The sequence below is a fragment of the Suncus etruscus genome, chromosome 12 (genome assembly GCF_024139225.1).
Source record: "Suncus etruscus isolate mSunEtr1 chromosome 12, mSunEtr1.pri.cur, whole genome shotgun sequence".
Lineage (NCBI taxonomy): Eukaryota > Metazoa > Chordata > Mammalia > Eulipotyphla > Soricidae > Suncus > Suncus etruscus.
The window spans coordinates 19,765,491-19,789,867 of record NC_064859.1 but is presented as its reverse complement, the minus strand read 5'-3'; the positions used below and the strand labels follow the sequence as shown (position 1 = coordinate 19,789,867).

At 39.7% G+C, this 24,377-nt stretch overlaps 1 protein-coding gene across 1 annotated transcript in view; it reads left to right on the top strand.

The window, feature by feature from the left end:
- AFF3 (ALF transcription elongation factor 3) overlaps window positions 1–24,377 on the top strand; it is a 478,778-nt gene that overhangs the window by 78,663 nt on the left and 375,738 nt on the right. Inside the window, exons 3-6 of the mRNA XM_049785039.1 lie at window positions 4,212–4,286; window positions 6,689–6,809; window positions 8,476–8,788; window positions 8,924–9,309. Of these exons, the coding sequence (XP_049640996.1) occupies window positions 4,212–4,286; window positions 6,689–6,809; window positions 8,476–8,788; window positions 8,924–9,309 (895 nt within the window). The remainder of the gene's footprint in view (window positions 1–4,211; window positions 4,287–6,688; window positions 6,810–8,475; window positions 8,789–8,923; window positions 9,310–24,377) is intronic.

Sequence of the window (24,377 nt, the reverse complement as noted above, 5' to 3'; positions counted from 1 at the left end):
AGTTTGACTCATTACATTGAAAGCAATTGTTATAACGCTGAACTGTTTGATTAAGGTTCTTTAATTATACGCAGTGGCTGATATTGCTATTCAGGAGAGCCAGGGCCTCTCTGTGAAAGGTGCATTGCTCCACTTACTGTCTGTATCTCCCTGCCTTCCTCAGGGTGACCAGCTCAGGGCCAGCTCAGAGATTGTCCCACAACAGACAGACAGGATGTGCTGTTGGAGACAGCCCTGATGCAGGCTGAAGGGGTGGAGGTGCTAGTCCTTACCCTCCACATCTGTCTGTCCTTCTGTCATTCCAAACCAGACCTACTAGCAGGAAGGGGTGTGAAACTTATTTAGGCAGAGAAGCAGTGGAGCAGATGGAAATGGGAAGTTTATGGGATTCCAGCCGATCAGAGTAGCAGGGTGGTGTGGAGAGGGTGAGCTCAGCTTCCCCAGAGTCTCTGAGGCTCAATAATAGTGGTAAAAAAAATCCTTCTTCCCTTCCAGGAAACACTCCTTATTTCCCATGTTCCCTCTGTCCGACCCTGGCCACATGATTTCAATCTTCTCTGCTGGCACTGGGCTCCTTCATTCCTCTCTGTGCAGGGGAATATGGGGAGAGCCCAGTTATCTAGCAAGCACCGAACACTGAAGTATTATGGTGTCACCAGGGAAATGTTCCTTAGACTAAAGCGAGTTGTAATTCTCTTATCTGTAGAGGACACACTTTCTGAAACACAGACAAATGACTGTTCTTCAGTAGATGAGGTGAGAGGTTGTTCAGTGTCTCTGCAGCACATTTGCTTGTTCCTGACACCCTCATGCCACAGACATACTGGTAGGAAGCATGTAGTGGTCAGTTATTTAAGTTAATTCATAAAATGCTCTGATGTTTTTACTTGGTGGCTACAGTTAACTTGGTATATCACTGGCTGGCCGACTGCCTTCTCTGTGAGAATGTACTGATCTGCCTCATAAGGGTCCTGGAATCTTTTGTGTGCAGTTGGGTCAATCCTGGGTTCCAGCTAGAAGCCTTGTGGTCTCACTCCAATTCCTTATTTTTCTTATTTTTAAAACAAGTGACTTAGTAATAACTTCCACCATTCGTGTCTTTCTCAAAGGGACATTTTAAGAATAATGAAAGGACATGCATGTAATATATGCAGCTCACTTCAAGATGGAAGTGATCACACTCAAAGGTATTACTGTTACTCAATTTCCTTTACTCCTATATCATCAAGAAAAAATTAATTTTTGACATTGCAATTCCTTGTTTGGACATCTACTTCTACTTAACAAGCACAATTGACTTTGTTCTCAGCCTTACAAGTTATCTTAATTTATAGATTACTAACAAGTTAATGGGAAGAGATGAGAAATGACTATTTTTTTCCTAAAATATAAATCTTGAAAGGAGTTAATTAGAATGCCTCATTTTCAAGGAATGCCATGCTTCTGACATAAATCATATTATAGCAGTTGGATGCTCCCAGTTCTATGCAAAATAAATAGATATATTTGAAGAGTATGGGTCTAGTACTGTTCATGGATATAAGGAGATGTAAACACAGATGATACACTTTTTTTCATCTTTCAGCAACAAAGCAACATAGCTCTTAGGAGGAGGTTATTGATTTTTAGATATCTATTTGAAGACAGAAGTCAGAATTCCCTACTGCTTAATAGTGTCAACCCCAGCGAAGTGACCCAATTTTCAACATGTTAGAAGCTTTTCCTTCTAGAACACATAGCATGGTCTTTGCATCACTTGGCAGAGAAGCAAGAGGGCAAGTTGTCATGGCTAGAGAGAAGAGAGAGTGCTCTTGGGAGTGGTCAAAGACCTGTTCTGAATTATACGTTTAGCTCATGGGATGGTGCAATGGCTGCAGGAAGATACTGTCTTCATGGAGCAAAACATTTAGTGTAATTTAGTGTGAAAATATTCAAAGTCACATATTTGGGGAGTTATAGGATGGCAAGTCCCTGACTTTCTCTGGGGTGATGTCTTTCTCTGACAATGGCATATGCCTTTAGAAGAGGATCTTGTAGCCTGGTTGCCCAACAGGATGAGAAGGGGTCATGATTCGCACAAAGGAGGAATTGCAGACTGCTCTCATGTAGGGCTAAATGATTGCGGGGGGAGGAGGGTGTCTCTGAAGCCACCTCCCTGGAAGAAGAGGTTCCAAAAGGAAGAGCATTAAAGAGATGCTGTCCCCTTGGTCACTCTATCTTGAAAAAGGATGATGTTTGCTTGTTTGGGGGCCTCTCCCATGGAACTGACATTGGTGGCTGCCAGCCCTCACCTGATATGGCTGTGGGATTAACTGATGGCCCCATGTGTGCCTGCAGAATGCTCCAGCCCTGTGAGCTGTCTTCCTGTTTCTGATGGTTATGTTAGATCAATCTGCTATCACCTGATGGTGTGGAGGGACCTTGTGGGACAAATATTTCACAGCCTCTAGAAGACAGTGGTGCACTCCTGGGAAGTTATGTTGGAGGTAATGTGGGTTCTCAGTTCTTCTGAGTATAAGCTGGTGCAGGCTGGGTGTGTTAGCAGGAATTCTGCATCCTGGACCTTGGTTGGTCGCCCCAAAGCAGCCTTTCCCAAGGTGGGTGGTCATTCCTATTCCAGCAGGAACATGGGAGTGATGGAAGAGGAAGGTGAATAGGCCTGGGTACATTTGGGAAAGGGCACTTTAGTTTTTTGGTGGGGGCTACCCAGCAGCACTCTGGGGTTACTCTTGGCTCTGAGCTCATAAGTTACTCCTGGTAGGCTCTGGGGACCATATGGGATGCTGGGGATTGAACCCGGGTCAACCAAGTACAAGGCAAATGCTTTATCCGCTGTGCTATTACTCTGGAGCCAGAAAGGGCACTTTATATTTGTTCACTTAAAGAAGGTATATTGACAAAGACCACCAAGGGCTTTTTTTTCTAATTACTTTATTTAAATACCGTGGTTACAAGGTTGTTCATTATACAATTTTTTTCAGTTACAAAGTTGTTCATGATTGAGTTTTAGTCATAAATATATAGTTCCCTTTACCAGGGCACATTTCCCACCATCAATGCCCCCAGTTTCCTTTCCTTCCTCCCATTGCCTGACTCTGGGATAGACTTTCTTCTCTTTCTTTCTCTCTCTCTTTTTCTCTCCTCTTATTTTTTCTTATAGAAATTGTGGTTTTCAATATTGTTACTGAAGGGGTATCACTTTCAGTACTCAGTTCTTATTGAGAATGATCATTTACAACTGTCAAAGGGCCTTTTTTTCTTTTTTTTTTTGTTTTATTTTTTGGGTCACACCCGGCAGTGCTCAGGGGTTACTCCTGGCGCTATGCTCAGAAATCGCCCCTGGCAGGCACAGGGGACCATATGGGATGACAGGATTCGAACCACTGTCCTTCTGCATGAAAGGCAAACGCTCTACCTCCATGCTATCTCTCAGGCCCCCCCTTTCTTTTTTTTTTTTAAATGTAGCATTTAATTATTTTTTTGATGGGGGCAGGGGTAACACACCCAGCATTGCTCAGGGGTTATTCCTGCTCTGCACAGAGGGGACCACATATTCTAGCAGCCCTGGGGGTGAGGGAAGAGGATATGGAAGGTAGGACAAAAACGGAGGAGTAGGGAAGACAAACCGGTGATGGGAATCCCCCCTGATTTTATGTAAATATGTACCTAAAATATTATTGTCAACAATATGTAAGCCACTCTGATCAAAATTAAAATTATGTTAAAAAAAAAGAAAGAAATTACTTATGGTGATGCATGCTATGGACCATATGGGATGCTGGTAATAGAACCTGGGTTTGCCACATGCAAGGCAAGTAAATGCCTTCCCTGCTATGCTATCACCCAGGTCCCAGATGGCAATTTTCTGGAAAGGGGAGTGGTGCCAGGGAAATTTAGGAACCTGTACTGAAGTTTTGAGGGATTGGGAATGAAGTCTGTTTAGTTAAAGAGGAGCTAGGTTGCTTTTGCCTTTTATTCCAGTGCCTCTGTCTGAAATATTTAAGGCCACTTTTAAATAGAGCTCCTAGGGTGTTCCTGCTCTGGCCCACATTTTTCTCCTTTGTCTTCCTGCTAGTTGTCTCTGCCACTATGGTGTTGATGTCCCTCATGGTCTTTGGGTTCGACGCTGATACATGCACCCACAAGGCTCTCCCTGTGGGCTGATGAAGTTTAAAGTGTTTCCCCTTTTGTGGTGTCCACGTTTCTTTCAGGGGTGAAGACATCTTAAGCCAGAGGAATGACTCTCTCGTGGTGGAGTTTCAGCCATCAGCTGGCAGATGCAGGAGGTATTATCTGGATTATGGGGGCCTTTGCCATAGCCCTGAAATCATCCTCATTGACCCTTGCTTGCTCCATGTGACATCAGGCCACATTGTAAACATCCATCAATCTTGTGTGTGTGGTTGGGGTGGCCCGTTGAGGCAGCGAGCATGTGTGTGGATTCCTCTGCTTGCTGTGCCCTCACTGGGTCTTCACAGCAACCAGGCTGGCACAAAGGGGAGGATGCACAGTGCATGTCACGGATTGGAATTTTCTGGTTGGTGTTGTGCCCAAAGTGAACACATTTGTCATAAAATGAGAATGACCCTTGGTTAACTCTGTCTTCATGTCCATTTGTGTGTGCACAGAAAACCTCCATTTAAAACCTATAGAATGGTCACGAACCAACGGGTTTCATATAGCAATGACGCTTAAGGCTGGGCTGTGCTTGCATTCCCTCTGTCTTGAACTTGGCATCTATTTCTGTCTGTACATAATGTCGTTTCCATATTGTGCCTCCTCTGTGGCAGCCAGATCCTTACGGCCACTCTGGAGAGTCCTTAGTGACTGATACTGGGCTCTGACCGCAGATTCCCATCATGTGAAGGTCACTCGATGGAGTCTCAAATCTAATAACTCGGGCTAATGTACTAAGGACGAATTAAAATGCTAATCGGCTCCATCTTCTGGGTATTTCAACATTCCCCTCATCTGAAATTTAAATGACCCGCCTTGGGCACTTTCACAGCCTGGCTGGAAGCATACTTAGCATCATCCTGTGCATAGAGAATTCAGAGTATATGCCAGTCATGAGAAAAGCATGGAGCACAATCTTGATTGTGTGGTTGTTTGATATGTGAGTCCTGCCAGGCTACCTGGCACAAGGATCCTCAAGATAGTGTTTCAGATTAAAAAAAAAAACTTTCATTCGTGTCTTTAAAACCATAGCTGCCTTTGTGATGAACATTTTAATAGCTGTGCATTTCATCGAGGGCACTTGCGGCTGTTACAAAGTCCTTTTTCTAGATTTTTTTTTTCCGTGCAAATCTTATACCATGAGGGCATGGAGCATCCTGTGTCATAGTGAAAACAAAGGTGGTGGGTTTTTCCTCACATCACTGCTGCAGGTGAGAGAACTGGCGCCATCACCAGGTCATTGTTCTGGTACCAAGATTTCCCCCTGAATCAAGTCAGAATTTATACAAAGTAATGAGAGCTATGATGAGGCCAGTGGACTCATTTGTTGGAAATGAGACAGTGCTCATTGTTTTTTTTTGTTTGTTTGTTTGTTTTTGTTTGTTTGTTTTTTGGCTTTTAGGCCACACCCGGAGGTGCTCAGGGGTTACTCCTGGCTGTCTGCTCAGAAATAGCTCCTGGCAGGCATGGGGACCATATGGGGCACTGGGATTCGAACCAACCACCTTTGGTCCTGGATTGGCTGCTTGCAACATAAACCTGCTGTGCTATCTCTCCGGGCCTGAAACAGTGCTCATTGTGCAGGTGATATGAGTCCTTAACATTTGGTTGTTGTTTACACAGAGGGTAGATTCCTTTAGTTTAAAAACAAACAAGAGTATTTCCTTGCTTAGGGAAACAGAGTATTTGCTAGTGATTAGCTAAATTGGCCCCTTTCTGGTCTTGTTCAGAGAAAAAACACTATTCTTTCCTCAGCTCATCTACTTATATGGTGCCTGGTTACTTTGTAATTGTGAATAGATATTAATTTTCTTCCATAAAAAGGGCTGCAGTTCTTGATGGGATGCCATACTTCAATTTCCGTTTTTTTCCCTCCATTTCCTGCCCCCTCTTCCTCCTGGCATATTTTTCATAGTTAGGAGGAGTGATGGTGTCAGATAGATCAGAAAGAAGAATTGATTCTGTAGTCATCTGACTACTTGCCTGATTAACAGAGATCAGAAAAAAAGTCTCTTAACTGTGAAAACCAGTGCAGCATGGAGTTTTAACAGCTCTTCGGGGAGCTGGTTAACAATAGAACAGCCATGGAAAACTCCTTTATTCGAAAGGAAGGAGAGAAGACAGTGGGAGCATTCTCGCCCAACTCAGAGGCTGTGTCAAGAGAGGAAATACGTTCATAATTTCTGTTTACGCATTGCTTTAATTACAGTCTGCCCAGGATTACTCTGTCGTCTATCAAAGTTGCTTAGATAGTTCCTCTGTCATTATCAAGCAGAGAGGTCCAGTCCTGGTTGGAACTTGTCCTGAGGATTGTTCTTCTTCCAGAAGAATGTAATTATTCAACAGCCAAGCTCCTGCTTCCTGGTTAGACTGGCTTCATCTCATCTGTCTTCTTCACCATTTGTTATCATTGTCATTTGTTCATAAACCAAACATTCTGGGGAACATCACATTGGGTTTTACACTTTAATTTTTGAGTGTGGTTGTACTCTTTTCTTTTCTTCTGATACAGTGCCTATGAACCGGATAGAAATGTGTTACGAAGGAAAGAACGAGAAAGGAGAAACCAGGAAACTCAGCAGGATGATGGCACCTTTAATTCGAGTTACTCTCTCTTCAGCGAACCCTACAAGGTGGATAGTTTTCTATTGTTCTTCTTCCCTCTGCATTCAAACCTTCACATCTTAATCCTTCCTTCCACACCATAGTAACTTTTTTTTTTTTTTTTTTTTTTGCCAATCTATCTAGTGGTGCTCAGGGCTTACTTCTGGCTCTTCCCTCAGGGTTTACTCCTGATGGGCCTCAGGATACCATGGATAAAATCCGAGTAGGCCATGTGCAAGGCATACACCCTACCTGCTGTACTATCTTTCTGGCCCCCTTGATAATCATCTTAACTTTGTGAATGTTTTCTGCCTACTTTGCTCAGGGAAGATAACAGTCTCTAAAATTGGGGTCTCTCTCCCTCACAAATATTAATGTCTAGTTCCTATATTGAACTATATATTGACTGCTCACTCAGTAAAATGAAATTTTCATTTAATATTGGTGCCTCTTGTTGCAAGATTTGTCAATAATAGAGGTTTCAATTTTGTATCGATTTTTCAGGTTAACATCATGTGTCATGTTTTCTAACCTAGTAGGGAAAAACATATTACTAAGAGCTCGGATTACATATTTGTCACACTTGGGTAATGCTCAGATCACGATTAGGCTATTGAATGTAACAGGAAAGATTCTGTTAGATTTCTCTCAGTTATTCTAAAATTGTAATTATACCCTACTTTCAAAATAAGATATTCCCTCTAATTTCACTAATATCTTAGACTGCTTCTTGTACATTTAACCCTCAAGTTCATTTTAATCTTCATTTTCATTTCTCTTTCCTTAGTTTTGGGTTTATGACAAGAATAATCCTATATATAGAAATTGGAAGCATAATAGTTTGAACTCAGTAATTTACAAGAAGATCTTCCAAAGGACCATGAAAAAAGAAAAGATAATCTAGTCCTAAAATGCTACATAGAGGAGGCCAGAGTAATAGTACATTACATGTAGAGTACTTACAGTGCTCCATACTTAGTATAGTATATAGTAAGTACCTATATTTACTACGTAAGTACAGCCATAGTATGTGCATGTAGAGCCTTGCACTTGACTAACCTGGGTTTTATCCCCAGCATCCCATATGGTCACCTGAGTACCTCCAGGAGTTATTTCTGAGTACAGAGCCAGGAGTAACCCCTGAGCATCATTGGTTACATCCAAAACAAATGAAAGCGCTAACATAAACTGTTTTATGAAGATTCAATAATAAAATTTCTGGTTTTTATTGTAGCAGAATGATAGCAAGGGGAAGTTTCTGTTTGTATGTTCTCTGGGGCCACAAACAGCTGAATGGTATGATGTAGAACAGGGGTCTCAAACTGGCGGCCCACGGGCCTTTTGCGGTCCTTCATACAACATTTTGTGGCCCTGCCCTAGAGGAATCTTTTTTTGTTTTGTTTTGTTTTGTTTTAGTTGTTTGGGTCACCCCCCCCCCAATGTTCAAGGCTTACTACTGACTTTGCACTCAAAGATCACCCCTACTTTGCCTCCTGTGGCCCGCAGGTAAATTGAGTTTGAGACCCCTGAGTAGAAGGTTGGCAGACATTATCATTAGAGCTGATGGCTGTTTTCATTGATGGCTCCAGAACTCTGCAAACAGAGGTCTCTGATGGATAAAGGTGCCACCCTACCACTCCCTGTGTTCCTGTTATCTCTAACCCTTGTGTGGATGTCATGTTTTTATGTCTCCAGACGAACAAGGGGGATGAACTCTCCAATCGGATCCAGAATACTTTGGGAAATTATGATGAAATGAAGGACTTTTTAACGGATCGATCCAATCAGAGCCATCTTGTTGGAGTGCCCAAACCTGGCATTCCTCAGGCTCCAGTGAACAAAATCGATGAACATTTTGCTGCAGATTCAAGAGCCCAGACCCAGCCCTCCTCTGTCTGCAGCTCCACATCGTCCACACCAGCAGCTGTCCCTGTTCAGCAGAGTAAGAGGGGCACCATGGGCTGGCAGAAGACTGGCCACCCCCCTTCTGAAGGCCAGCAAAGAGCAAGTAAGCACGGCCACAGATTGCTTGATTTGCACACATCTGCTAACCCAAAGAACCATAATAAAAAATCGAATCACTGTGTGTCAAGCCTGTCATCCTCATCTTCCTCTTCTTCTTCTTCCTCCTCTTCCAACTCAGCACAACAGGGCTCGCTCAGGACTTTGCTTGGAGATGGTGTTGGCAGACAGCAACCACGGGCCAAACAAGTGTCCAATGTAGAGGTGGGTCTTCAGACCCAGGAGAGGCCCCCTTCTATGGCAGCCAAGCACAGTGGAGGTGGACACTGTGTTCAAAACTTCCCTTCATCCCTGGCTTCCAAACCCAGCCTGGTCCAGCAGAAGCCAACGGCCTATGTGCGGCCAATGGATGGCCAAGATCAGGCTCCTGACGAGTCTCCAAAGCTTAAGTCGCCCACAGAAACCAGCGTTCACTGCACAGCCTACAGAGGACTCCCGGCCGCCAAAACAGAGTCTGCCAGAGCCAAGGCCAAACTCTCCAAGTTCAACCTGCCCAAACAAGGAGAGGTAAGTCTGTTTCCCACTTGGGATTACATGTTTCTCTAACTGACGTACTTCCTGAGAATGGAAATGTACTTCTCGGCATTCTTTCTGGGACCATCTTCCCATGACACAGATTTATAACAATCACTAACTGAACATATAAATAAGGATTTCTCAGAACAACAAATTGATGTGGAAAAAACTCAAAGTTTTAAATAAAACTAAAAACACAGCTTTGTATTTATAATTTCCAAAAGGAATGCCTTTTTCAATATAGTTTCAGGTTTGTTGTTGGATTTTTTTTTTTTGGTATTTTTAGTGGTCCTGCTTTTTGTGTATTAGTTTTTATGAAGATGTTACATATTAAAAATAAAAGTAAATAAAATTAAAATATTTCAAAAGTTACAGTTTTTAGCATGTGTAATGGTTAGTTCTTATGTTAAATGTGTTAAACTCAGTGTTTTTGTGAAAAAAAAATGTTTTTATCATTTTGTGCCATGCCTGGCAGTGCTTACGGCTTACTCCTGGCTCTGTACTCACTGATTGCTCTCATAGTAAGGAATCAGAAGGGATGCCAGGGATCAAACTGTCTGATGGTGTGAGGCACGTGCCTCACTATCACTATCACTCTGGTCCCTCGATGATTTTTTAAAATTTGCTTTGAAATGTCCTGGGACAAATTTTATAAAGTAAACCATAAATATTCATAATAGTTATTTCCTTGAAAATAATCACTTAGTCATTGTTTATGATTAACTGTAAATGATTAAACCATTGGTTAAGTGATTAAGTATTTAATATGGTGAAGGTTCATATTTACCAGATGTTCCAACCTATCAATAATATTCAGGATTCAAGTTTATTTATCTAAAGTAATACTGACTTTGTTCTATAAGATGATCTTAAAAGTTAAATGAGAATATAACTTTAGTTTGAGTTCTTCTGGTTTTATTAAAAAGTATTATTCATTGTATTAGACAATATATAGATTGCATCCATGAAATAATAGAATTCTAAACAAGAAAGCTACATTATTGTAATATGATTATTCGTATGAAGAGTAAATATTGATGGAAAATGTTTTGTTTTAGAGAATCACATACCAATCTATATTACAGATTATTGATATTGTGTCTAAAGCACAAGGAGAAAAATATGACTACACTTTGTTTTGGGTAATATGGGTTATGACTTAAATAAAATGTGAATTATAGAAGGTTCAGTGTTTAGGAATGGTTTGGCTTCTCTTCTTCATATTAACTTTATAGCTGATATGTACTACTTGTGACTCACACTTGAATGTGGTTTAATGAACATAAATTGCAGTGCTCGAGTCAGCTTGTTAAAGATGGAGTAATAACATGACCATAGTAGTCATTGTATTTTAATTTTGTTTAATGACCAAATGAAGCAAATGGTTGATATTGCTTATGTGTATGGCAAGGCTAAGTTCTGGGTTGTTGTTTTAGAAGTCACTATATACCAATTGGGATATTAACTATACTTATAGATGTATATACATATATATATATATCCTTAAAGAAAAATGAATACTTAACTCTATGATGCCTACATAGATTCTATGGAATTATGTGACACTCACTATTGACATTTTTGTTTCTTTGTCATACCTGGTGGTGCTCAGTACTTACTCCTGGCTCTATGCTCAGGCATCATTCCTGGTAGCTCCTGGGGTATTATAATAGGGTGCAGGGTCTCAAACCTGACTAGAATTAAATAGGCAAGGCAAGTGCCCTACCCACTGTATTGTCTCTCTGCCCTTTATATCAATGATTTCTTTAGTTTATTTATGTTGAATCCTATTATTTTTGTTCATTAGAAATTTATAGAAGTGAGATGTGCCAATTGAAAAAGGTTTTGGAAAGCACATATAGATACCACCTTACAGAGCTGAATTCATTCAGCTTTTTGAGAAGCTTTGCCTATTATAAAAATTCAGTAATTTGGGGCCGGTGAGGTGGCACTAGAGGTAAGGTGTCTGCCTTGCAAGCGCTAGCCAAGGAAGGACCGGGGTTCGATTCCCCAGCGTCCCATATGGTTCACCCAAGCCAGGGGCGATTTCTGAGCGCTTAGTCAGGAGTAACCCCTGAGCATCAAACGGGTGTGGCCCAAAAAACAAAAAAAAAAAATGCAGTAATTTGAAACTTGTAGCACTCATGAGTCTAGTAAGTTTATTGTCACAAGTAGTACATCTTGCCTAATTACCAATGGGGTCCTATCTGTAAATTGCATGTATTATTTTTCAAACTCAAGGGACTTTTAAAAAATAAATTGTATTCCAGAGATTAATAAATATCCTTTTGCAAATATATAATTCAGTTTTATAAAGGATATTCCCATAAAATTCATAGTAACACATAGAATCTAAAGAATTTTATCAAATTAAAGACTTTTACTCTTTTGGGGGGTTGGGCCACACCCAGTGACACTCAGGGTTTACTCCTGGCTCTGCACTCAGAAATCGCTCCTGGCTTTGGGGGAGGACCATATGGGATGCCAAGGGATCGAACTGCAGTTAATCCTAGGCTAGCATGAGCACCTCTTGCACCACCACTCCAGCCCCTACTCTTTTTTTTTCTTGATGAAATTTTTGGTTTTAATTTTTGGAAGGGGAAAAATAATTCAAAGTGGAAATGTTTTTGTTTTTTATTTTAATTTTTTTTCGTTTTTTGTTTCTTTTTTGGAGGGAGCCACACAGTGACAGTGGCACTCAGGGGTTACTCCTGGCTATGTGCTTAGAAATTGCTCCTGGCTTGGGGGACCATCTGGGAAGCTGGGGATCAAATAGTGGTCCATCCTAGGTTAGAGCATGCAAAGCAAGCACCCTACCGCTTGTGCCACAGCTCTGGCCCCTGGAAATGCTTTTTGAACATATTCATGTCTTTATTTTTACACAGACACAAACCTTCTTAAAGGATCCTCTTATTAGAACAGACAATGATTTTTAGGGAGACTTACAGAGGAAATGACCTGGAGAATATGTGTGTCTCTTTACTAAACCTCTTTGGAGAGGCAAGTAGAGAGGAAGGTAAAACAATGTGAAGACTTTGATTGCTAAAAGGAAGTGGTGGGTAATCATGCTATATGGACAAGGGAAGTACAAATATAAGCAATTGGCATTGAGTGGGTACATTCTTTATATAAAATCAATTGAATTATTAGTGTTATGTGACACAGAAAATTCAAGAAAACATGAGACAATCTGTCCCAGCACATTTACATGAATTAAACAAATTCAACTTCAGGAATTAGCTTTTCATTTGCAACTTCTTTCATAGCCCAAACTAAATTTAAAATCCATCTCTTTGCCCCAAGAAAAGCCCCTTGCCTTCTTATTCCTTGTAGTACAAAATATTCTTACTTGAAAAATTGGGAGTTTGCCTTTTTTTTTTTGTCTGATGTAAATGACACATTCTTTATTCTTTCCCTCTAACATCTGCACTCTTTCTGCCACCATGGCAAATTATTTGTTTTAATTCTTTAGTCTTCAATAATAGGTAATTAGTGTAGAAAAATTCAGGGCAATTTAATGTGGAAGTTAAAGACCTCAAGGGACTTCTTAACTGATACACCTGCCTCTTGGCTGGTTTTTCCCAGTTCAGTTGTGTGCTTAATGAAAAACATATTTTTGTTGTTATAGCTGAGCCTTTTATTTCTGATGTCACCCCTTCATTAAGTGAACCTTCTCTGAATTACCACTTGCAGAGGTGCTTACTGTTAGGTGAGAGACAAAAGGGACTAAATAAGCAGTGGAAGAACTTACACTAAAATAGACCCTTCTAGGAAAGGACACACTTAATCTTATTTCTAGTTGATTTATTTATTTTTGTGTCACATGCAAAAATTAGTGTGTTTTGCTCTTAACTTGTAACTCAAGATCTAGCCAGCCCCATGGGACTCAGAGCTTATGAGAGGCAGCTATAGCTTTTGTGGAACCCAAACTTCTCTCTGTCTTGGAGGCAAATAGCTCTCTAGGGAAAAATAATAGAAAATTATTTGACTGACAATTTTTTAAAAATATGAACTGTATTAATACATTACTCACCCCTCCTGGAGCCTTGAAGAAACTCCTGTTTGAGTTTTCCAGAAGCGTAGAGGCACTAGTGTTTTTGTATATCTGTCTCTGGTTAATGAAATAAGAAGTAATGTTATTCAAACAATAAATTTAGATATTAAAGGCATCCAGATTAGGAAAGAAGTCAGACTCTTGCTATAGGGAGAAGACATAATACTGTACTTAGAAAATTCTAAACACTCTATAGAAAAGCTCCTATAAACAATAGACTTGTATACTAAATTTGCAGGCTATAAAATTGATGCACAGAAATTCAGGGCTTTTCTATATGCAGATAATGAGATATAAATTAGGGAATTAAAAAAAATCCCATTTGTAAATGTATGTCAGAAATTCAGATGCCTGGAAATCATCTTAATAAAAGAGGTAAAAGACATATATCTATGAAATGCTACTAAAAAATGAAAGAGGACAATGGAAAATAGAAACAATCCCTGTTCAATGATGAGAAAGATTAATATTATCAAGATAAAAATCTTCTAAAAAGCATTATACAGATTAAGTGCATTCTCCATAAAAAGTACTCGGGATATTTTAAAAGAAATAGATCAAAATTTTCACGAAATAGTTTAGTAAAAGAAGACTTGTGAAAATTGTTATATTTCACAATGGCCATTGAGAATGACTGCACCATTTATTACTAGTCGAGCCTCCTGAATTACTGTTTTTGCTTATTGAGCTTGATAGACTTCTATGATACTTTCACATCTAATTTGCTGTCCTCTTACCGGGCTGTCAGGATGGTGGAATTTGGAGGCATCCACGAGCTGCATACATACAAACCCTGGAGTTCCAAGATCTATAGAACTGGGATGATTTTCAGCCCACACCTCTTCCAAGGAGGCCCCAGAGTTTTTAGTCCAAAGACTGGTGTCCCTGTGACTTTGATCAGCTTAGTGTGTCTTCTGAGATTAGTCAGAGAGCTCTGAGGCTGTGCCATTTACATGGTGGAGGCTGTGAGGGGTGAGTCTGGTTGTTATATTTGTGAAACCACACATTAACAGCATGGATGGTGCCTCACATTATTGCGGCACTCAGTACAATATCTAGGAATCAGAATCAACCTAGATGTCCAACAACAGATGAGTAGATAATGAAGATGTCATACATCTATACAGTGGTATATTGCATGGCTGTAAGGAATGATGCAGTCATACAATTTGCTATAGAATGGATGGAACTGGAAGATAATCATGTTAAATGAAGTAAGCCAGAAGAAGGATAAATATAAGATGGTCTCAGTCATACGCACTATTTAGAATAACTGCATGAAGAAATGCAGTGGCTTAACTGGGGGTTGTCTAGAATATGCTAGAACCCAGGGTATAATGAGGAGAAGGAAAGACATTGATTGGAGGAGAAAGACAAATATGAAATGATGGAGACAGAGTTTAAGGGGTCTCAGGTGCATTGGTAGTATTAAGGAATGACAGAATTTAATATCCAAGCCATAGTCAACAACATTGAAAAAAAAAAGACCCAAAATTTAATAATCAAACTTAAAAAGGTGCCTGTTATGCTGGCAGTCTGGGGCTGGCGGAGGTACCATGAAATGGACTCTGAGAACATTGGTGGAGAGAGGTTGACACGTGTGGTGGGATTGGTCCTGAAACATTGTTGGTCTAAAACAGTAGTCGGCAAGCCGTGGCTCGTGAGCCACATGCGACTTTTTACACTTTTTAATGCGGCTCTTCTGTGTGCCGGGTGGTCCAGGAGTCAGGACTCTGCTGCCTAGCCTCTGTCAGTGCACGCCCTGTGCGGCTCTCAAAATAAATTTTAATCATGGTTTTGGCAAGATTTGGCTCAGTTGAAAAAAAAAGGTCGCCTACCACTGGTCTAAAATTTAAGTATGAATAACTTTGTAAATCACCATGGTTTAAATATAACTTTTTTTTCTTCTTTTTCTTTTTTTTTTTTTTTTTTTTTTTTGGTTTTTGGGTCACACCCAGCTGTGCTAAGGGGTTACTCCTGGTTCTGCACTCAGAAATCGCTCCTGACAGGCTTGAGGGACCATAGGCTTAAGGGACCTATGGGATGCCGGTATTTGAAACCGCGTCCGTCCTGGGCAGCTGCATGCAAGGCAAATGCCCTGCTGCTGTGCTATCACTCTGGCCCCTAAATAAAACATTTTTTAAAAGTTTTTTAAAAATAACCTAAACTTGGTAGATAACTACATATGCAGACATTAGTTGATGGAGACAAGTGAAAGATGAAAGAGTTTGTGGAAAGGGGGACAGTGAGGGAAAGTAGAAGTCAGAGACATGCAGTCATTCTGAGTGGTGAGTTTCACAGTGCTATCCCAAAACATACACATATTTGTTTTTCATTGCTATTTGATAAATATCAGTTTGAAAGTGATCAAGTTGAAGGCTCTTCATGTTTGAGAATAGGGCACGTTTCGGAAGCCAGGGAACTTAGAAAATCACTGACTGTTAAACTTGGATTGGTCACCGATGAGAAAAAGATGCCAACATTTGAATATCAGTTAATGGACTTGCCTCATAGAGGTTTTTTAATGGCTGAAAATTTATCAAAAAAAGGCTTATTAAGGGGATAGAGCAGTGGCGCAAGTGGTAGGGTGTTTGCCTTGCACATGCTAACCTAGAACAGACCACGGTTCGATTCCCCAGTGTTCCATATGGTCCCTCAAGCCAGGAGTGATTTCTGAGTGAATAGCCAGGAGTAACCCCTAAGCATCACCAGGCGTGGCCCAGAAAACAAAACAAAACAAACCATATTAACCTTTTTTGGTTGATCGGAATTTTATTTATTAAATTAAGATATTAAATAGTTGGGGCCAGAGAGGTAGCATGGAGGTAAGGCGTTTGCCTTGCATGCAGAAGGTCGGTGTTTTGAATCCCGGCATTCCATACGCAGGTCTCCTGAGCCTGCCAGGAGTGATTTCTGAGCATAGAGCCAGGAGAAACCCCTGAGCGCTGCCAGGTGTGACCCATAAACCAAAAACCAAAAATAAAATAAAATAAATTAAATAGTTGAGGAAGTATTGTTTTATAATGGGCATTTATAAATTTTGACAGAATAAGATGAGAAAGAATTGTGATTCTATCCAATAACTTTCTAGAAAAGCAGTTAACTAATTCTTAGAGAAATTTCACAGGAGATAAATAATATAGTCTTTTTATTTTTGTGTCACTCTTGGTTATCTTTGTATGAAGATAGATACCTTTCAAATTAAAGTTGGCACCAGCCTGTATTATAAAAAAAGACATCTGTAAGGCAATGTGCTTGTTACATATTCACATCAGTCTAAATTGCTTAATTACCTTTAAAATGTGTTATGTTTTCAAATCAAAGTATGCTCTGTCATTTCTTATTGATAAAGGGAGAGCATGGGCAGCCAAGACGTAGGGTCCCTTAAGTGGCCTCACCGTCCTCATCATCAGCTTCTCTACTGTCACTCTGGAGACAGAGGCCAGGTCTTGCCAGATAATGTGACTACATAACAGAACAGATGGTACACACAGTTCTTTCTCCTCACATAATGCAAATTTCCGCCATTCTCTTAGTGAGGCATGGAGAGCTTGGCATGTATAGACCAAGGAAGGGAAGATTCACAACTTTGATTTCAGATGCTCGATGAAAATACTTGTTTTCCATATTATATACAGGCCATAAAGAAAGCTGGCAAATGGAAGTGTTCTCATTTATTTTGGTTCTTTTATTTTTAGCCAGCAGGGTCCTAGCTATAAGACATTGAGTCACTTTTTAAAACAACTTGTTTCTATAGTCTTTTATTGAAACAATGAAGAAAGAATTCCTGTTGGGGAAATGTCCAGGTGTGTCTTTTTTCCATCCCTTTTGTGTCTGAGCTCATTAAGATTTATGTTATAAAGCCAAGTTTTCTAAACACAGGGGACGGAAAAGTCTTCCTGGTGATGAAGGCATTGAAGGGGGGGAGAACCAGAGGGAAGTTATTAGCCAGACCTGCTTTGTTTCCCTTGTATATTTTCTCTGTTCTCAGCAGATTTTCCTTTCCCAGAAAACATCTGGATGGATTACGGGCCTGTTTTCCCATACACTATAATCTCGTGTGTGTGTGTGTGTGTGTGTGTGTGTGTGTGTGTGTGTGTGTGTGTGTGTGTTGGCAAAAATGATGTGGGCACCCTATTTCCTCCAGACTAGAAAGAGTCTCTCTTTACAGTCCAGTGGGAGGACATTTTGCCTGATACATTTGTCCTTTCTTGAACGAGAAGTCCCATGCAAGCTTTCACACTCACAGGATGGCTAGAGATCTGCCATGTGATAACATCTGCCAGCTAACAAGAACAGGCTCTTCCCTGGCTTTACCACTTATTGGTCAGGAGACCAGAACAAGGAGTTTAACTTTGCCAAAAACTTGATTTTCTTAAGAACAAAATGGAGAAATGATGAACTTCACTTGACAGGGTTATCAGGAAGATAAATAGATGAGAGATAAGGTACGTGATGTGCTTAGCACCACAATAATATAGTCAGGGTTCTGTAAATAAAGGCTACATTAATCTTATTAGAAATGCCTCTGAAACAACAAAAACAGAGACAAATTTAAAAATGGTAGTATTATTGAATGTAGGAGAGAGAGGGAGCAATAGAAAGAGATGAGATGGGAGGAGACAGGAAACTGAAATTTTGAAAGTTCTTTTGTAGTTATTTGTGAGAAATATCAGAAATATTGAAGGCAGAGTTATCCTAGAATAACATAAAAAAGACCAAGTGGCATGATTCTCCCTTATTTAATGCTTAACCCCCTCCTGTGATTTTATTGCCGGGTCTGGTATGGAATCTTCTAATTGTGTGTATTTGGCTTCCTGAGCTATTATTATCAATGTGGAATATATCACTCTTGAGTTTTTATTTCAAGTTAAGTGAAATATAAAAATAAACATGACTTGGGCTGAGGAAAAGCATTAAAATTTGTCATAGTACAGATTTTGAATTACACATTGAAAGAGATCTCTTTGAAGCTGCAAAGCAAAACATTAAATAGCTTGTTTAATTGGGTTGAATGGTATAACCATTTAAGCAGGTTAACGATAGGCAATACCTTTAGAGTGGATGAAAGTGGCATTTTTGTTCACTGCTGTTCACAAATTCCTTTCCAGAGTGGCACATGTGATAAGCATCCTGTCAACCACCCCTGGATATTTAAGTCTTCTCTTCTAGCCAAAGGTCTGGCTTCATTTGATACTAGTAGATGTATTCAGAAGTCATATTTACTTGAACCCATTGCACTTTGGTAATTTCATGATTTTAGAATTGAGGCTAGATGATCCAACGTTGACTTTAATTTCATGTATTATCTACATCATATCCATCTCAAAGGTTTTCTCTGTGGCATCCTTGTGACATGAGATTCTTTTGCTAGAAGTACAGTTAGAAAAATTTCACAAGATGGATGGCTCAAAACACCTGACATTTATTTTTAGACATATCTGGAGGCTGAACTAAACCATGAGGCCACAGTTGATTTTTTTTCTCTAAGGGCTGTGAGGGAGAAACTGTTCTAGGTCTCTGACTTTGACTTGTGGACAGTCTTCTGGAATCATTATGTGGCCTTCTCACTCTGTGTCTCTCTGCCTTTTCTCTTTCTAAAAGGTGTCCTATGCAGTGGTCCTCAAACTTTTTATACAGGGGGCCAGTTCACTGTCCCTCAGACCATTGGAGGGTCTGACTATAGTAAAAACAAAGCTTATGAACAAATTCTTATGCACACTGCATATATCTTATTTTGCAATGAAGAAACAAAACAGATACAAATACAATATGTGGCCCGCGGGCCATAGTTTGAGGACCACTGGTTAGACCATGCCTTCTTAGTTTAATTTTAAACTGATTGCAAAACCCATCTTAAAATTTAAAATTGTGAGGAACACAATTTAATATAAAAGCACCTATGGTAGTCATACATTTTTAATGACTTTGTTGAGTCAATATTTGTCAATATGACTAGGATCTGTCTTGGAGTATTTTTATTTAATTGGCACTGTTTGGGCCTTTAGAATGTAAGTTAATGCAGTCTCCAGTTCTGAAGACTTTTCATGAATGATATCTTTGAAGGTTTCTCTTAAATTCACTCAAAGTTCTCTGTCAGTTGTTTGTTTGTTTTCAGGGCTTTCTCCCATTTTGGCTTTTGTCTGGAACTGATATGGACCTCACCTTCTGGTTCACTGATTCTGTTCTAACAGTTGTTATTTTGCTGGTGAGGCATTCCAGTGCATTTCATTTCTCCTACCCTATTTTCAGTTTCGTCATTTCTGTTTGAAGTTTTCTCGTTTCTGTTCTCAGAATCTCTTGTGCTTTATTGGCTGTCCATTGTATCCTTGAGCTCCTTGAGCAGCCTCAACATTTCCTCTTCAAAGTCCTTACCTTAGCTGTTATGTTGCTGGTTAATGCTGGTTGGATCTTCAGAGCTACCATCTTCACACAGTAAACATGGTTGGGTTCTCTGTTGTTTTCCATTGTGGCTTTTGCAGTCTGAAGATGTGTCTTGTGTATTGTAGTGTGGCTGAGTGTCAAGAGTTAGGATATCTTTGTGTGCTCAGGGTCAAGAAATGTGCAGCTACCCTATGCTCCATTCATGTTCTTCTCAGATTTCCTGATCTGGGGGAAATGGCACTCTAAGTTATAAACAGGACCTCAGTGCCCGTTTCTTGGAAATATGGGTGGACATAATCTACTGATGAGTTAATATTTATATGGTTTTTGTATGGAATTTACTATGTATTTACACATAGTAAACATACTAATAACTCAGTCATTATCATACTTATATCCTTCATATTTACATTCTAATGTACTCAGCTTTAGATGATCTGAGAGCTTAGATATTGAGAATTTGATCATTGAATTTCACTTGAAGATGAATTCAGAAGGGCAAGCATTTTTGTTTTGATTTTATTTCTTTGTTTGCTGAAACATTCCTAACTCTCCTTGCCAGATAGTTTGCACTCAATAGATATTTGTTGACTTGGTTAATTAATTTAAGGCTATGGGTAAAAGAAGTTGTTCCCTTCGAACCATTGAACTCCTCCCCAGTGGCCTCACTTACTCCTGCCAAAGCAGGAGAATAGAGGAGTCAAACACTTTCAACATATAATTTATAGCTGTTATTACAAAGAGAAATGTGGCCCATATTTACTAATGTATGTAAACACAATATATGTAAAATTAGCCATAGAGTTATATACTGAATTGGGAAACAAGTGAAAGCAAGCATTGGCTCTGACAGAGATGCTATGTTCTCTGCTTATTTATTGCTGCTATTCTTGATATGTTTTTATTAGCAGAAGCCAAGGTATGGGGAAAGGAAGAGGATAGAAAGTTTGTGTGTGTGTGTGTGTGTGTGTGTGTGTGTGTGTGTGTGTGTGTGTGTGTGTGTGTATTTTGTAGCTACCCTGCCAGCTGAGGCTTCTGTGCTCATGATGTGAGCTGTTTCATAGAACATGCAACAGGGAGGCAGGACAGGAGGAGAGAGGTTCCTTCTCACACTTCCTGCCATGTGAATTAAGTTTCTTTGGACTTAGAAATACCTAGTAAACATGACATCCTTAGGAGCATCTCTTGATGCCCGTGGATGCTGATTCTAGAAGGCCACATAAGCTTTTTCCTTTTGTAGGTCATTTTATGCTTCATTTGATTCTCCTTCAGTCATGACCCCTATGTCAGTTATTTTTGTCATGTGTTGTTTTATGACTTATGTGGGTGCTGTCCACAGTTTTACCCAATTTGTTGTCTTACTGGTAAATCCTTCTGAATGCTGGTTACACTACATTTGAGTCCCAAGCCCTTGCAATTCTGTTGATCCATTGTACATGGTTGACCCCTTATCTGTTTAACAGAAGGTGAAACAGTGGAAAATAATTAAAACATAGACATTTAACTATGTTTTAAAGCTCTAAGAACTGTCTAGATTTACCTGCCTTGATTGTTGATTTTAGATGTCTTGAGACTCTCCCAAAGAAAGCCCTGTTGATAGAAGGTCTCCTCTGTGGTATCATTATTACTCTGTCCTCTGTGTAAAATCTCAGCAAAGAGGGAACAAACTCCACACTCTCAGGGCTTTCTCATCCTTGCATCGCTCTTCCCTTCCTCAGACCAGACTTCCTACAGATCTTTACTTACCTTAGGCAGCTTAGCTTTTGTTTTGCCTACTGAGATTTCAGATTTCTTCCTATTCCCTCTTTGTTTATTTTATAACTAATTCATGTAGATTAGTTACTCACTGTGCCCCTCTGAAAAGTAATTATGGTGGGATCATGAAGAGCAGGGGCCCATAGATTGGAGCCCCAATTCTGGATTTTGGTGGTGAGAGGAATCTCTTGGCTGGAGATAGAGTGAGGGAGTTGGAAGTTGATTGCATATTTTGGTTCCTAAGAATTTAAGATGGGATGAGATAAGAAGTCCTGATCTCAGTGTAATCCTGCCAAAGTGGCTGGTTCTCTGGAGACACTGTACTAGGAAAGTAAACAAAAGAGAAGTATAACAAAGGAAGGAAATGGCTTAGAAACCATAGGAGGAGGGTGTCAATGGGGAATAGAGTGTCTTCACAAGGCTCAGCCACAGAGACATGGAACCTCCTCTTCCTCAGTTTCACAACTGAGGTTAAGAAATTCAGAAATAGAAATTAGAGGGGCCGGAGTGATGGCGTGGAGTGGTAAGGCGTTTGCCTTGCTGCGCTAGCCTAGGACTGACCACGGTTCGATCCCCTGGCATTCCACATGGTACCCCAAGCCAGGAGCGATTTCTGAGCACATACCAGGAGTAACCCCTGATCATCACTGAGTGTGGCCAAAAAAAAACAAAACAAAAAACAAAACAAAAACAAAAAAAAGAAATTACAGTCACCACTGATATAGAGACAGCTGTTTCCAAAAGCTTATTATTTTGATGATTTGGTGTTTTGTTTCCACAGCACAGTTAGACATTAAACACAATTGATTCTTCACTTTTTTTTTCTTTTTTTGGTTTTTGGGCCACATCCGGCATTGCTCAGGGGTTACTCCTGGCTGTCTGCTCAGAAATAGCTCCTGGCAGACACGGGGGACCATATGGGACACCGGGATTCGAACCAACCACCTTTGGTCCTGGATCGGCTGCTTGCAAGGCAAACGCCACTGTGCTATCTCTCTGGGCCCACTTTTTTTGTTTTTTACATTTTGTACTGTGATTTACTAAGTTACTCACAGTTGAGTGTTAGACATTGAGTCTTCATCTTATTAGAACATCTTCCAGTACTGAACTCCTCAAAGAAGCATCTCATAGAAATAAACTGAAGTGCTGTACTCCTGCTTGTGATTGTGCCAAAGAACAGCTGTTGAAAACCTGAAGTTTCTTTCTTTCATAATAAGTCAAAGATAGTTTGCACCTCTGTTCAATGAGGCTCTGCTTTATGCATGGGTTCCTTTGCTTTGTTACTCTGTCACTGTGTGTAACATTTATCCATATGGTCTTAGATGACCCCATTCCTGTCTAGCACTCAGGAATTGAGAAAGGAAAGAGGGAATATCCTGGCCTCAAAAACTCCAACCTGGAAGGAAGGGAAGACACTCAGCACTCTTACTGTCTGCTGGCCTAAGCCAATCACCCAGCTATCAGTTTCATAGCAGGCTGGGGAAAGCCCTGTCTTGATGCTGGGTCACCCCTGTCCTGATCAAACATTAATTCTTGTAGAGGGAAAAGTGAAGCATCAAAAACATGAAATGGCAAAAAACAAAACAAAATAAAACAAAAAAACCCCAAGCAGTTTCTGCCCAACTATAATAATTATGTCAGTGGTTACTTATTTAAGGTTTACTTCTCATTTTTTAAAATTTGTTAAAAGGAAGGAATTAATTTTCTCACCTTATTTATCAGTATCTGATTATACTATGTAAAAGGCAATCAGTTGTTTGTTGTGGTTGAATTGTTTATTTTGAATTAAAATGTCAAGTCTGTCATTTTTTGTATTTGTAAAGAAATGTTTCTATAATTTTTTAGTGTTTTAGAACATTCTAAAAATTTTTGATAAATGAGAAAAAGGGTTTCCTGTAATATTATTCTAGCTTGAAAAATTGTCCCTGAAATCTGATAGCTACAAAGTATATAAATTTGATTGAAGTTATATATAAATATATCCAGTAATATAGACTCTTCTTACTTAATATGAAAATATCTTTGGGTAATAAGTGGATTCCTATCTAAATTCATGAGTTCTCTTATGACATTTAGGCTAAGCCTGAAATGGATTAATCTTTTTCTGATAAAGTTTCATAAGCTGTGATTTCTCTGGTGACCACATTTAATTAGATATTAAATAAACTGCTTATCTTTATACCAACAGGTTTTATGAATGTGATTTTTTCCCCTAGGCTGTATTTCAAAGATTAAGCAGCTGGAAGTAAAATAAACTACATTATTTAGTAAACCATAATATCCCTAGATTAGAAATTATAACATGTACACTTTTTAAATAAAAAATAAATATATAGCTGAAATGTAAGGGACAAAGAGAGCTACATCTACACATTTTTGTGAAAATAAATATGCTTTGCTTTTTCAAGTATTTCCCTTGCCCCTCCTGTAGAAATTGATTATGCATCTTTTTTTTTGATTATGCATCTTTTAATGGAAAAACTCCATTTAACCTGCAAAGGTTGAGACAGTTTGTGATAAGGTTCTAAAAAAACCATAAGGGATTAAAAAAATACATATACTGGAAATCACAGTAGGATTATCCCAACTACAGTAACACTCTGACTCAGCTTTTCCTACCAAAGTGTAGTAATGGGGTGGGGAGAGAGAGAGAGATAGAGACAGAGAGAGAGAGAGACAGAGAGAGACAGAGAGACAGAGAGAGACAGAGTGAGAGAGAGAGAGAGAGAGAGAGAGAGAGAGAGAGAGAGAGACAGAGAGAGAGAGATGCCTTGTGAGTATGAACACCAAAGTGTAGTTATGGGAGAGAGAGGAGAGAGACAGAGACAGAGACAGATGTGTCTTGTGAGTATGAACAGCAAAGATG